The 11,344-nt window shown below is 51.4% G+C and overlaps 1 protein-coding gene across 1 annotated transcript in view; it reads left to right on the top strand.

Annotated features, from left to right (window-relative positions):
- The first annotated feature begins 2,622 nt into the window (after positions 1 to 2,622).
- Positions 2,623 to 11,344, top strand: part of PODXL2 (podocalyxin like 2) — a 30,536-nt gene continuing 21,814 nt past the window's right edge. The window contains exon 1 of the mRNA XM_030458697.1: positions 2,623 to 2,790. Coding sequence (XP_030314557.1) covers positions 2,739 to 2,790 — 52 coding nt within the window. The 5' untranslated portion in view covers positions 2,623 to 2,738. The remainder of the gene's footprint in view (positions 2,791 to 11,344) is intronic.

The following is an 11,344-nucleotide window of genomic DNA, read 5'->3' as shown; positions in this document are numbered from 1 at the left end:
CTGATCATCTTCAGACCTACAGCCTGTTGTCTCCATGACATGCTGCATGGGAGATGTAAAGCACCGGGCTCCTGGTGCAAACATTGCAAGGACACATGGTGAGGCCACGACAGTGTGGCCATCTCCTCACCCAGGGTTTGCAATGTTTGATTATAGGATCTCCTGCCTTCCTCAAGGTGTGTGATGAGAAAATTGTTTTGAAACCAAAGAAAAAGGCTCCTAGCTGGTGCTGTTGAAGAGAGCTTGAAAACATAAGCTAGATGCTTAACAGAAAGATCAGTACATTTTTAGGTCCCATGGCTTGGAGTCCTACCATGTTTGCAGCCTTGTGGTGCTGTGCTTGTGGCTTAACCAGATCTGTCAAATATTTGGCCAGGGCTGGAGTAGGAGCTGCACATCTCCTCTGAGGTGGCAGATGCTGGAGGCCTGCCAGAGGGAAGCAGGAAGGCTTCAGCTCATCCATCTAGGGAGAGGGGATGCAGTGGAGGGAGCTGGTGGGTGTTTTCAATTGATGTTGAATTATAGGACCTGTTGAACCTTATTTCTTGGGCACCTGATTGACAAAGGCTTTGCTTGAGTAATTTACTGTAATGTTGTGCCCTGAAGCCACTGAAGATGTGTTTAATTTGAAATTGAATGTAATTGTAGCGGTTGGCCTTGTTGCTGTAATAATGATTTTTGGCATGATATTCAGCATATTTCTTTGGTGTGCTATCCTCCAAACGAGAACACTGCTCCAAGAGCTACAAATCTAACTGCTGCACTGTAAAATCTTTTTTGTTTTGTTTTTTGTTTTAAGATGCAACAGCTTGCAAGGGAGGGCATGGAGAAAGAGGTGAGAGTTGCATTAGGATCTGTGTGACAGTCTCGGATAGGGTGATGACATGCCACAGAATGCTTTCCCCAGCAGGTGTTGGAGCAGCTGTCCCTGCCAGGGTTGAGGTTTCAACACTGTCCCAACTTCAGATGGTGGGTGCAGACTACTAAGCTCCAGGCTGCAGTGGGTGCCTGGGACTACTCTTGTGTTGCCAGGAGCAATGTCTCTCAGTCCTGCAGGAGGTGTGCTCTCCTCACGGGGCTGTGCCACCAAGTGGAGGAGCTGCAGAAAGAAGTGAGCAGCCTGTGGTGAATCGGAGATGGAGGAAGATGGATAGGAGCTTCTTTGAGACAAAAAAGCTCAAAGAGCTTGCTACTCCAACTGAAGTACAGAAGCAAGCAGTTTCCACACTATTATTATGGTAAGTGTAACCTGTGGAGAAGGGGACAAATGGAAGTTTCTGACATCAAGAGGAAGGCTCCAGCTCCAAGTCCCTCAAGGACTTAAAACTACAAAATAAGTTCATCTCATTGAAGACTGAAGAGCTTGTGCTCCACTCTGATATCTGCTGGAGCAACTACACAGTGGGATATAAACAATCCAGCAAGTTGCACCAGAGGAGGTTTAGACTAGATATTAGGAAGAATTTCTTTACTGAAAGAGTAGTCAGACACTGGAACGGGCTTCCCGGGAAGTGGTGGAGACACCGTCCCTGGAGGTATTCAAATAATTTGTAGGCATGGAACTTTTTTTATGGGCATGGTAGTTCTTCCTGGGTTGACGGTTGGACTTGGTGACCTTAGAAGTCTTTTCCACTTGTGACACTTCTGTGATTCTATGATTCCTGGAGGATATTGACAACAGCTTCCTTCTACAGAGGTTAAGGAGCAGATGAGATGTTCTGCTGGACCTCATACTCACCAAAAATGAGAAGCTTGTTGGGGATATGAAGGTCAAAGGCAGCCTTGGATGCAGGAGATGGTGGAGTTCAGGATACTAAGGGGAGGAAGGAAAGTAAACCAAAGGCTGAAACTAAACCACAGGAGGTTCCCTCTGAACATCAAGGAATACTTTTTTTACTGTGAGGATGTCCAAGCACAAGCAGGTTGCCCAGAGAGGTTGCAGAGTGTCCAGCCTTGAAGATCCTCAAAAGCCATGTGGTCATGGTCTTGGGCAACTGGCTGTAGGTAACCTGCTGGAGTAGGAAGGTTGGACCAGGTGCCTCCATAGGTGGGGAGATGAAGTTGCCCTGAGGAAGTTTTTCCAGGCAATGAAGTGAGGTGGTAGCTGAGTGGTGAGGCAGACACAGTGGCTTTGTGGACCACGGGCAACTGAGGAAAGGCCCGAAGGCGGCTGTTAAAGAGTCTCTACTGTGCGGACCGTTCCTGTCAGAACCTCTCTATTTCGGCGAACCCCGGGTCCCTTCTCCTGCTCCCTCCTCAGCCGGCAGAGGGGGGCGTCACCGGAGGGGTTCGGCGGCTCCCGCCTCCCCGCCGCGGGGGCTGATCACCCACCGCTGCGCATGCAGCCGCGCCGCCGGCACTCGTTGTGTCCACCCGGGGCTGGCGGAGGCGTGCCCGGGCCCTGCAGCCGTGCCGAGCCGTGCCGTGCCGAGCTGGGGGGGGTGTCGGTAGCTGCACCGCTTGAAATTAGGTGCAAATCAGTGGCTGCGCTCCGCCTCTGCCTCGGCCACTCCGTCTGCCCGCAGTTGGAACCCTCCCACCCCCCCCCCGCCTCCCCGCTCTTTCCTCCGCCCCCGGAGCGGCGGGCATCGGCGGCGGGAGGAGGCGGCGCCGGGCGGCGGGATGCAGTGCGGGGCCGGGCGGCGGGCGGGCGCGGCGGAGAGGGGCAGAGCCCGGCGGGCGGCGGGGCGGCCCCGCTCCCCGTGAAGAGGCGGCGCGGCAGGGCAGCGGCCGCCGCCATGCAGCCGTTGTACCGAGCCCCGGCGTTGGTACTGATGCTTCTGGCCGCCGGTGAGTGAAGGCTGGTGGGGAGGGGGTTGCCGCCATCCCTATGAGCTGCGGCGGGCCGACCGTCGGGACCCCCCGCGGCGGGGCTGGAACTGGGCAGCACCGGGCAGCGGGTGGGTGTCGGTGTCAGACCCCTCCTCGGACACCGGAGGGCCCCGAGCATCGGGACCAGCAGTGGGGGGGCTCGTCCGCCCCCCTAACCATGGGGAACCGCGGCCCACGAAGGGTCCCGTTCCCCGGGACACCGGGATCTGTGCGGGAGGCAGGTCCCCATCACCCCCTCCACCGGCTCCCTGCAAGCACCCGGGGTCGGGACCTGTGTCGGGTCCCCAGAGCATTCCCTGGGTTCCGGGAACCCTCTTGGAGTGGCCACTCTGCCCCGGGAGCCCCCGGTCTCCCGGCATGGATACACGTGGGTTTCACCCCACGGGGACAGGGGCTGACCCGGTGTCCTCTGCGTCCGAGACGGGGTGTGCAGCCCCTGGTCCCTGCGGAGACCCCGCAAGCCCTGACCAGCCCCTATAGCCCGGGGGGTGCGGAGGGACAGACCCCGGTACACCGGGGCTGCCCCCTCACTCTCCTGTCCGTGGCTTCGTCTGGCGTCGTGGTAATTTTGCTAACTACCGCGAAACTGGCACAAAGGAAAGGGTAACCGCAAATTGCTTCGCGTTTCCCCAAGAGCCTCCTCTTGAAATTTGAAGGAGAGGTAGGATGCCAGGGAAAGGCAATTAAGTGCTGGAATAATTATACTCGGAATCGTTATGGAGGCTTTGCTTCTATTTTTAAATAGTCTGGGGAAATTTCCCAACAAAGGGATCCCCCTCAGAAGACCAGTGAGGCTGAGATTGCCCTCCCTACCCCCATCCCTTTTGTACAGAAATCTGGTTAGTGTGGAACAGGAGTTTTGAACGGGGACATTTAAAGAGTGGGAGAGTCTTTGTCTTGAGTCATTCTGGCAGGGAGGGAAGGGCTGATTTCCCAACCAGTCACTGTCTTACAGCACGACCGAGCTGTGATACAGTGACATCCAGCCCCCTGGCATGTCTCTTTTATTACCCCAGTTTCCCAAAAATGTTCATGGGGGAATGTTGGAGCCACTGAGGAGCCACTCTGTCCGTGAGCTGTATATACAGTGCTTTGCCCCTGTCACCTGGGGCTCCCTAAAGGGAGCATATAAAGCCTTTTAGATTTGCAAACAATAGTGAGTTTAGAGAGCAAAATGGATCAGAAAACCTGTTGGGGTTTTGTGCCAATACTCTATGGCACAGAAGCAATAAGCCTTTCCAGAGCTGAGCAGGGAGCCAGTTTTGTGACCTCCTCCTGGCAGGTGGTTCACATTAGGAGAAAACCTTTGGCATGGCAAAACCATCATAACCACATCTCAGGAGGAGACCCATGTCCCCAAATTCAGCCATATCTCTACCTCCTCTATAGAGGAGAGCAAGGGGCATGGAGCAGAACTGCCATATTCCCACCCCACTGATCTGCTGGTGCAGGTTGGCTCCATCCCCATTGCTAGAAAACTACAATATCTCTGTGGAGAGACTGACCTTGTGCTGGTTTTGAAGTCTGGCAGTTGAAAGGACCATGGCTGATAACTGCTATGCTGAAGCTGCTGGAAATTTACCAGTATTGCTGTCCAGCTTTTGGTGATAGGGAAGAGTTGGGTCCTTGGCTCTTTCTGTCATCCTCTCTTTTATCCTAGCTGGGAGACATGTAGGGGTGGGAGGCAAGCAGCAGCTCTGAGGGACAGCTCAGTTCCTAATCTAATGAAAATGGTAATCCTGTTGGGTTGTGGGAGCTTTGGGGGTCTGGCTCACTTGACCAGGTATCTCCAGACACCTGGTCTCGTACCTCAAGGGGAGGTCAGAAGTGGAGATGTAGACTGCTGCAAACTTACAAATCAAGCCCATTCTGGTTAACAGCTTTGCTCAGAAATTCGAGTCTGGAATAATTCAGTGCACTCCAGTTTTGCTCTTCTGGTCCTTCAGGACAGGAACAATTAAAACCTGAGAGCGAGCTGTAGGGATTGAGCGAGATTCGTAGATGCTGGGGGAGAGGGAATGCTTCCTGCAGAATGCCTTCCAGGATCCAGAGCCTCCACACACCTGAGGGATGGGCTGAAATGAGATCTGCACCTCATCAGGGTCCCAGCAGACTGCTCGGCAGTGTCAGGGTCCCAGCACTGCTGACAAAGTGTGGAAACATCTCGCCAAGCTCTAGGGTATCTGAGCCCCTTTCCTTTTGCAAAAAGGAAAATGATGTGGTTAAAAGCAGGAGAAGAGGGGAGGGAATCAGTCTCTTCCCTCTTGTTTTCTCCCCAGGTGCTTGTCTGCATGTGGGCTATTTAAGATGTTTGCTTTTTCTTTTCCCTCTTCTGCCTGCTTAGAAGAGTTCTTGTTAGCATTGTGTGAACGAGCCTAAGCTGAGGGAGTATAAATCAGGATAGATGAAAATTCCCTGTAGTCAGTTTTTCCTCGGCCTCTTCAGTGCTATAAGGAAATGTTCATTTAATTATAGGCATGAGGGGTAGAAATAACTACATTAAGCCCTCAAGGGGAAGCTGCCGGCAGTGAGCTGCAAATCAGAGCGCACAAAAGTTTTTCCACTTGCTCAGAGTGGGAAGAAGCTCCAGCATTTTGTGGGTACCTGAGTGACCAGCAGCACCCACAGCAGCCCTACTCCAGGGGCAGAGGGACTGTGGGGAAGGTGCATCACAGCTCATAGCTGGCAGTTGAGTGAACTTGCTTCCAGTTCTTGCTGGCTGTTGAAACACGTAATCCCAAAAGAATGGAAAGAGGCTATTTGTCAGGCACACGAGTGCAGCCCGCACAGAGGTAAAGCAAACATGTGCGTTGTTTTATTCAGAGGGCCAGGGATGTTGGCAATGAAGATGTGCCCTGCTGGGGCTTGAAGCTGTGCCACACTGTCCCCGTGCCTGGTTAAGCCCCGTTGTGGTTGCCAGGGTTTGGATGTACATTCTTGGTTTGGGGATAATTTTCACTGTCGGGAAACCAGCTTTGCAGCCCTCCCTGTGTACTCTTGGTTATTCCCATCTTGCCTGATGTGTTTTGAAGGCAGTCAGGACCCATACCTGTGCCCTAACAGTACCAAACCTTTGCACAAGCTTTCCTGCCTACGATGCGTGAGGTTGTTTGGAGAGTGGAGGCTCTCAGGGGTGACAATGCTGTGCAGCATGCCAGCATGTGGCTGGGTGGTCTTCACTGCTCTGCCGCAGCGGCTGGAGCACAGCATAACCATTTTCTGTTCTGTGTTAGATACACAGTCCAGGGCAGGACAGAGTGAGAAGAGGAGGCACAGGCCTGGTGTGGTGATTTTTAGAAGACAGGTGAAATGCTTTAGGCCTGTGAAAGGGCAAAGGAATCTGTGGACTGCAGTATTTCTCTTACATCAGTGGTTTTCATCCTGTGGTCTGTTAACCCCTGTGGGCTCCTTTGAGGAGGACTGTGAGAGGTAAATGATGAAAGGAAATTCACTTCTGCTGTACACAACTGTCTGCCTGATGCTGCTTCCCCAGGGGTTGAATCTGCCACACTGAGCTGGGAACGGCCTCTGTTGATAGCGAGAAGCTCAGAAGAGAGCAGACATTGCAGCAGCAGAGAAGGGAGGTGGAAAGTCTACCAGAAGATCAGGGGAAGGAAGCAAACAGTCTGGGAGACTGAAACCAAACAAGATTTTGATTCCTGGCATGAATGGCTGAGCAAATGGAGGAGGACAGACATACTTGTCTGAGTTGCTGTGCCTTGCTTGCATGGCATCTCTTCCATGGAGATGGGTGGTAGTGCTTAGAGCAGTCCTGATGTTACTGATCATTACTGACAGGAGACCTGACTCCTCAGTGCTGGTGCACATGTGCTTACAAAGGGCACATCTGCAATATCTGCAAGAGCAGGTGCATCTTGCCATGGCCTTGCCATTTCCCATGGCTGTACCTGGATTTGTGTGCTGTAGATGTTCTGCTGAAATGCCAGAGGGGCGAATCCTGGCAGTTCTTTGCAAGGTAGTGCCCACTCAGTACCTGCAGACATGCATACCCTGTGCCCTGGTGTTTAAGCTCCCTTGTTATGCTAACTGTAAAGATCTGTAAAAGCTTAAAGATTCTAGCACAGCTGCTGTGTGCTCTACTTTTGAAGAGCTGTCCTGTTGCAAGAGCTTCCTCAGTTGTGCTGTGTCCTTGTTGGTGTGGGTTGGTAGGTGGGTAATTTTAGAGGGATGCTTGGTGAGGGACCTGCTTACTGGCAGGACCAAAGGAGAATGGAAGTCTGATCTTGTTTTCTGAAGCCCTAATTGGAAATGATCTCTGAGATTAGAGGCTGGGATGGATTTGTAAGTGGTCTAGTACAGCATGGGAGAGCAGCAGTATGGCAGCATGGGAGCTGGGCTGAGAGAGTGTAGAGTGTCCCAGTACAGGTATGGTTCACAACTCTGAATTGGCATCAAAAGGACTTGGTCTGATACATGGTCATCCCATATGCTTCCCTGTGCAAGCTGTTGAGGGTCAAGGGGACAGAGATTTCAGATAAGCATGGGACAATCAGCTTGAACATCCTTCAGCTGAACAACATGAAGTTTTTCCTCTTCCTGCACTGTCGGTTGCTGGGATTCTTTTTTGTTATTTAAATCACCCCGTTTTGTTATGTTCTTGGAGGGTTTGTGCCGTTTGCTGTTCAGCCCTGGGGCCTCTCTCCTCCCTGCCCTTGGGTCTTTCTCCCCAGCTTTTCCAGGCACAGTGGTCTGGGGGAGGGAATATCCCTGGCAGATGCTTCCCTCATCTGGTCATTGTGTTTCTGTCCTAACCAATTATCAGTAAATGACCCATTCCTGACCCAGCTCTCCTAGGAAATAACATTGTGGGTAGCTCCCAGGTTTGAGGTGGGCTTGAAAGGAAGGTCAACGGTAGCAGGGCCAGATGGACATTGTTGTGGCTGCTGTATTGGCAATACCAAGATGCTCTGACCTCCCTCCCTGGTACTCATTGTGTAACTGGGCTTGGGTGGTGGTGGAGAGGCTCTGCTGGTGGGTGGTGAGAGGCAGGTAAGTCTGTGCATGTGCTCCAAGTGAGTGCTCTTCCCTTCAGCAAGCTGATCCTGCCTCCCTGGCAGTGTGCTGTACCCACAGCACCTCGGAAGGAGAGGCAAAAGCAGCCTTCAGCTGGGTAGACAGAAAGGCACACCAGCCTCCCTATATGTCAAGGCAATGTGATGACATCTTAAAGGATGTTTGTGTGTTTTCTTGGGGAGAAAACTGAGGCTTGCTTGTTGTTAACTGTAAAGAAAGAAAATTTTAAAGGCAGTCAGACACAGTTGCAGCCAGATTCCATTTTGTCTCCCCAGATCCCTCCCTCCTCATTTCAGCAGGACACAAGAACGACTTATTTCATCTTTCTCTTCTAGTCCTATTTAATAGGCCAGTTGGGAGATTTTAAACAGCTGCCTTGTCCCATGGAGTGATAGCCTGCCTTCTGGCAGAGGGATAAAGTGGTTCCTGGTCAGCCAATGTGGAAAATACTTCAGGGTTCCTTTAGAAATTTGAAACTGTTCTTAATCATAGCAGTTTGGGAGAAACATGGCAGATGTTCTTTTCTCCAATTTTTTTTTCCTGCTGTTGAGTGAAACTCCTTCATATGCCTTGTCTGGGGCTGTTGCATTGAATCCTCTGTTGATCTGAATAGAGGAAGCTTCATTGCTTTGACCTGGAGCTGTTTTCTGAGGGGACAGTGGGGTCAGCAACTAGCAAACTCATTTCATCTGTGTATCCTCCTTGTTGGCTCTTTTCCAGCGGCCTCAGAAAGGTAACACTGCAGTATCATTCCCTATTGTTGAAATCACCCCATTCTGCTTCTTACAGAGGTGAAGCATCATTTGCAAGATCAGCATTACCTTTGTGGGTCTTAGCAGCTGGAGAGCTCACAGCCAGCGCGGGACTTCCTGTGTTGGTTTTGGTGCTCTCTCTCTCTCTGCCTTTGTTCCCTCTCCACCTACCTCTCCCACTTTCTTTCCTTTCTTGCCCCTCCTCTGATCTGGGGAGGGTTTTTCCTCCTGTGCTCACAGCCCTGCCATTTCCCCAAAGGCTGGCATGAAGCTCTTTAGCATGCAGAGCTTCATCTCCTCCAGGTTACGCAGAGGTGCCGCAAAAATAGAAATGAGACAAACGCCCCATTGAAGCAGCTGGTGAGTCCTGGCTCCGTTCCCTGCTCCCTCCCATCTCCAGTCACAGGGCTTTAGTCGTTGGTGTTTCTTTATTCCTATCGTTTGATCTGCCTTTTCAAATAGAGAATTGGGAGACTGATGGCTTATAGAAGTCGTCTGATTCCTATTCCTCATCCTAGGAGGAAAATGACAAGCCACTGGTGTCTTGGGCATTAGAGTTCCTCTCTTGGCTGTGCTCCCTGGCCTCCCAGCTTAGCTCATGCTTTGATTCTTTCTTTGCTTTGGAGTTGACAGCTGCATTCAGCTTCTTTATGAGATGCTTGGAGGGGTAAGGTGGAGAATCTTGGGTCTGCTGTTTGACACCCCAAGCCTTAGAGTTTTTGCTGTTGGTGCACAGGATATGAAGTGGTGTCAGGGTGCTGCCTGGAGGAGTCCTGATTTGTACACTGGTGCAATGGTGCTGTCAGCCCAGTGGCATTTGGGCTGCTGCTGGTACAGCAGGCTGCCTCAGGCCAGCCTCTGCATTTTGTGCCTGTGGATCAGGCCCCAGGGTGTTGTCTTATTCCAGATCCACCTCAGGAGAAACCTGGCTTGCTCAGGCTGTGTCTGTTAATGACTCATTCTTAGGGATGAGGTGGTGTAGTTTTATCTTGGGCTGAGGAGTATCCCAGTAAACAAGATAATGCAGCTTAGGGGGTTTTAACTGTGTAAACACTTCAGAGTTAGATGAGGGTAAACAAACTCCTAGGATCTGAGCTTCCTGCATGGATGGGATTAGCTCTCTGGGTGCTCAGGTTCACCTGCCTGTGAGATGTCTGTTGTAGAGCTGGGGAGATGGGCTGTGGTTCAGTGCTGCAGGCAGCCCAAACGGGGTGAAGCTGATGGAAACAGAGGGGCTTGAGCCTTTGGTGCTGGTGCAGAGTTACATCTTGAGGCTTTGCCTGGCTGGCTAGGAGAGCCAGGATTTGTGTTGCAGTGTGGCTGGAAAGCCAAGGGACCACATCAGACATGTCTCTGGTACTGGGAGTTGGGGGAAACTGAGGAATTGGGGTGGTTAAAGAGCTGAGCTAGGATCCAGGACATCAGTTGTAGCTCCAACTACACCAGATTTTCCATTTGGCCTTGCACTTGCTGTGGTCTTTCGCAATCTTTCTGCTCCCATTTTTTGGAGAATAATGTTCCCTCTGTCATGTTTGCCTAAACTGTAAGTTGCTCAAGAGAAGTGCCTTCTTCATTGGGCTGTACAGGGCTCAGCAGTGCCCTTTGGTAGTGGTGCAGGTGTCTTGTGTCAGCTTGGGGAAGCTCGGGCTAGGGACTATCACATTGGAGCCTGGTGAGGACCACTGAATTGGCACAGGGGCTGGCCTTGCCTGGCCAGGTCTTTCTGGATCCATGTTCACACATAAGATGTGCAAACCCTTTAGTTTTTCTGGCCACAGACTTCACTGTGCGTGCACAGCTTGCAGGGAGCCAACCCATCCCCAGGGATGCCCAGAGGCTCCTTGGTTGGCTCCGTGATGCTGCAGTAGCTTCCTTCCCCATCAATACTCTGCTTCTGTTGCCTTTGTCTTTTTGTTGCTTCCCTGGCCTCAGCCAGTCTTGCCTTGGATCAATAGAACAAAATAAACAAGACTGAGAAGTGCTGAAGCCTAGCCCAAGTGTATATGGGAAAGAGTTACCAGTGTTGGATTTTGCTCAGCTCAGAGAATATCAGGGGAAGGTGGGAGGGTGAGAGCAGGCAGAAGGCTTGAGAACTGCATTTCTGGCTTCCAGCGTTCCCAGGACAGGTTTGGTAATCAGCCTGGCAAGTCAGCAGCAACTCCCAAACTTCTTGTGCTACCCAGGCAATGTTTTCCACGCAGTCGTGGGGGCCAGCCCATCGGTCATTGCCCCATAGCTCATCTTGGCACTTGTCCTGATTGGAATTAATCCTGGGGCATGGAGTTGTAGGATAGAGTGGTGGGAAGGAACCTCAGGAGGTTGCCCACTCTGTGTCCTTGCCTGAAGGCAGTTCAGCTCTGCTTAGATAATTTCAGGCCACGTGTATGCAGATCTGCATGCAGCATCCAGGTGATGTCTCAGCAGTGCTTTGTAAATTCTGTCTATTTCTAATAATTCAGGACTGTGCAAGCATTTTCACATCTGCATTCCAGTGATCTCCAGGGCTGTTGCTAATACAGCAGTGTCTCTTCTTAAGGCCTTTCTAATTAATGCTGTCCTATCTTACATCAAAAATGTTTGGTGCTAGTTCTCAAGATGCTGACTTATCACTTTGTACTTTTTCTTTTAATAGTATTTCTGTTATTTCCATTTTTTAAACCACCTAGCTGTACCTGCAGTCTTTCTGTGCAGTGAGGATAACTCCTTGCTTTGTGTCTGAGGCTAAT

This window comes from Calypte anna, chromosome 12 (genome assembly GCF_003957555.1).
Source record: "Calypte anna isolate BGI_N300 chromosome 12, bCalAnn1_v1.p, whole genome shotgun sequence".
In the NCBI taxonomy this organism is placed as follows: domain Eukaryota; kingdom Metazoa; phylum Chordata; class Aves; order Apodiformes; family Trochilidae; genus Calypte; species Calypte anna.
Note: the sequence above shows the minus strand (reverse complement) of the source record. Positions and strands in the feature narration are given on the sequence as shown.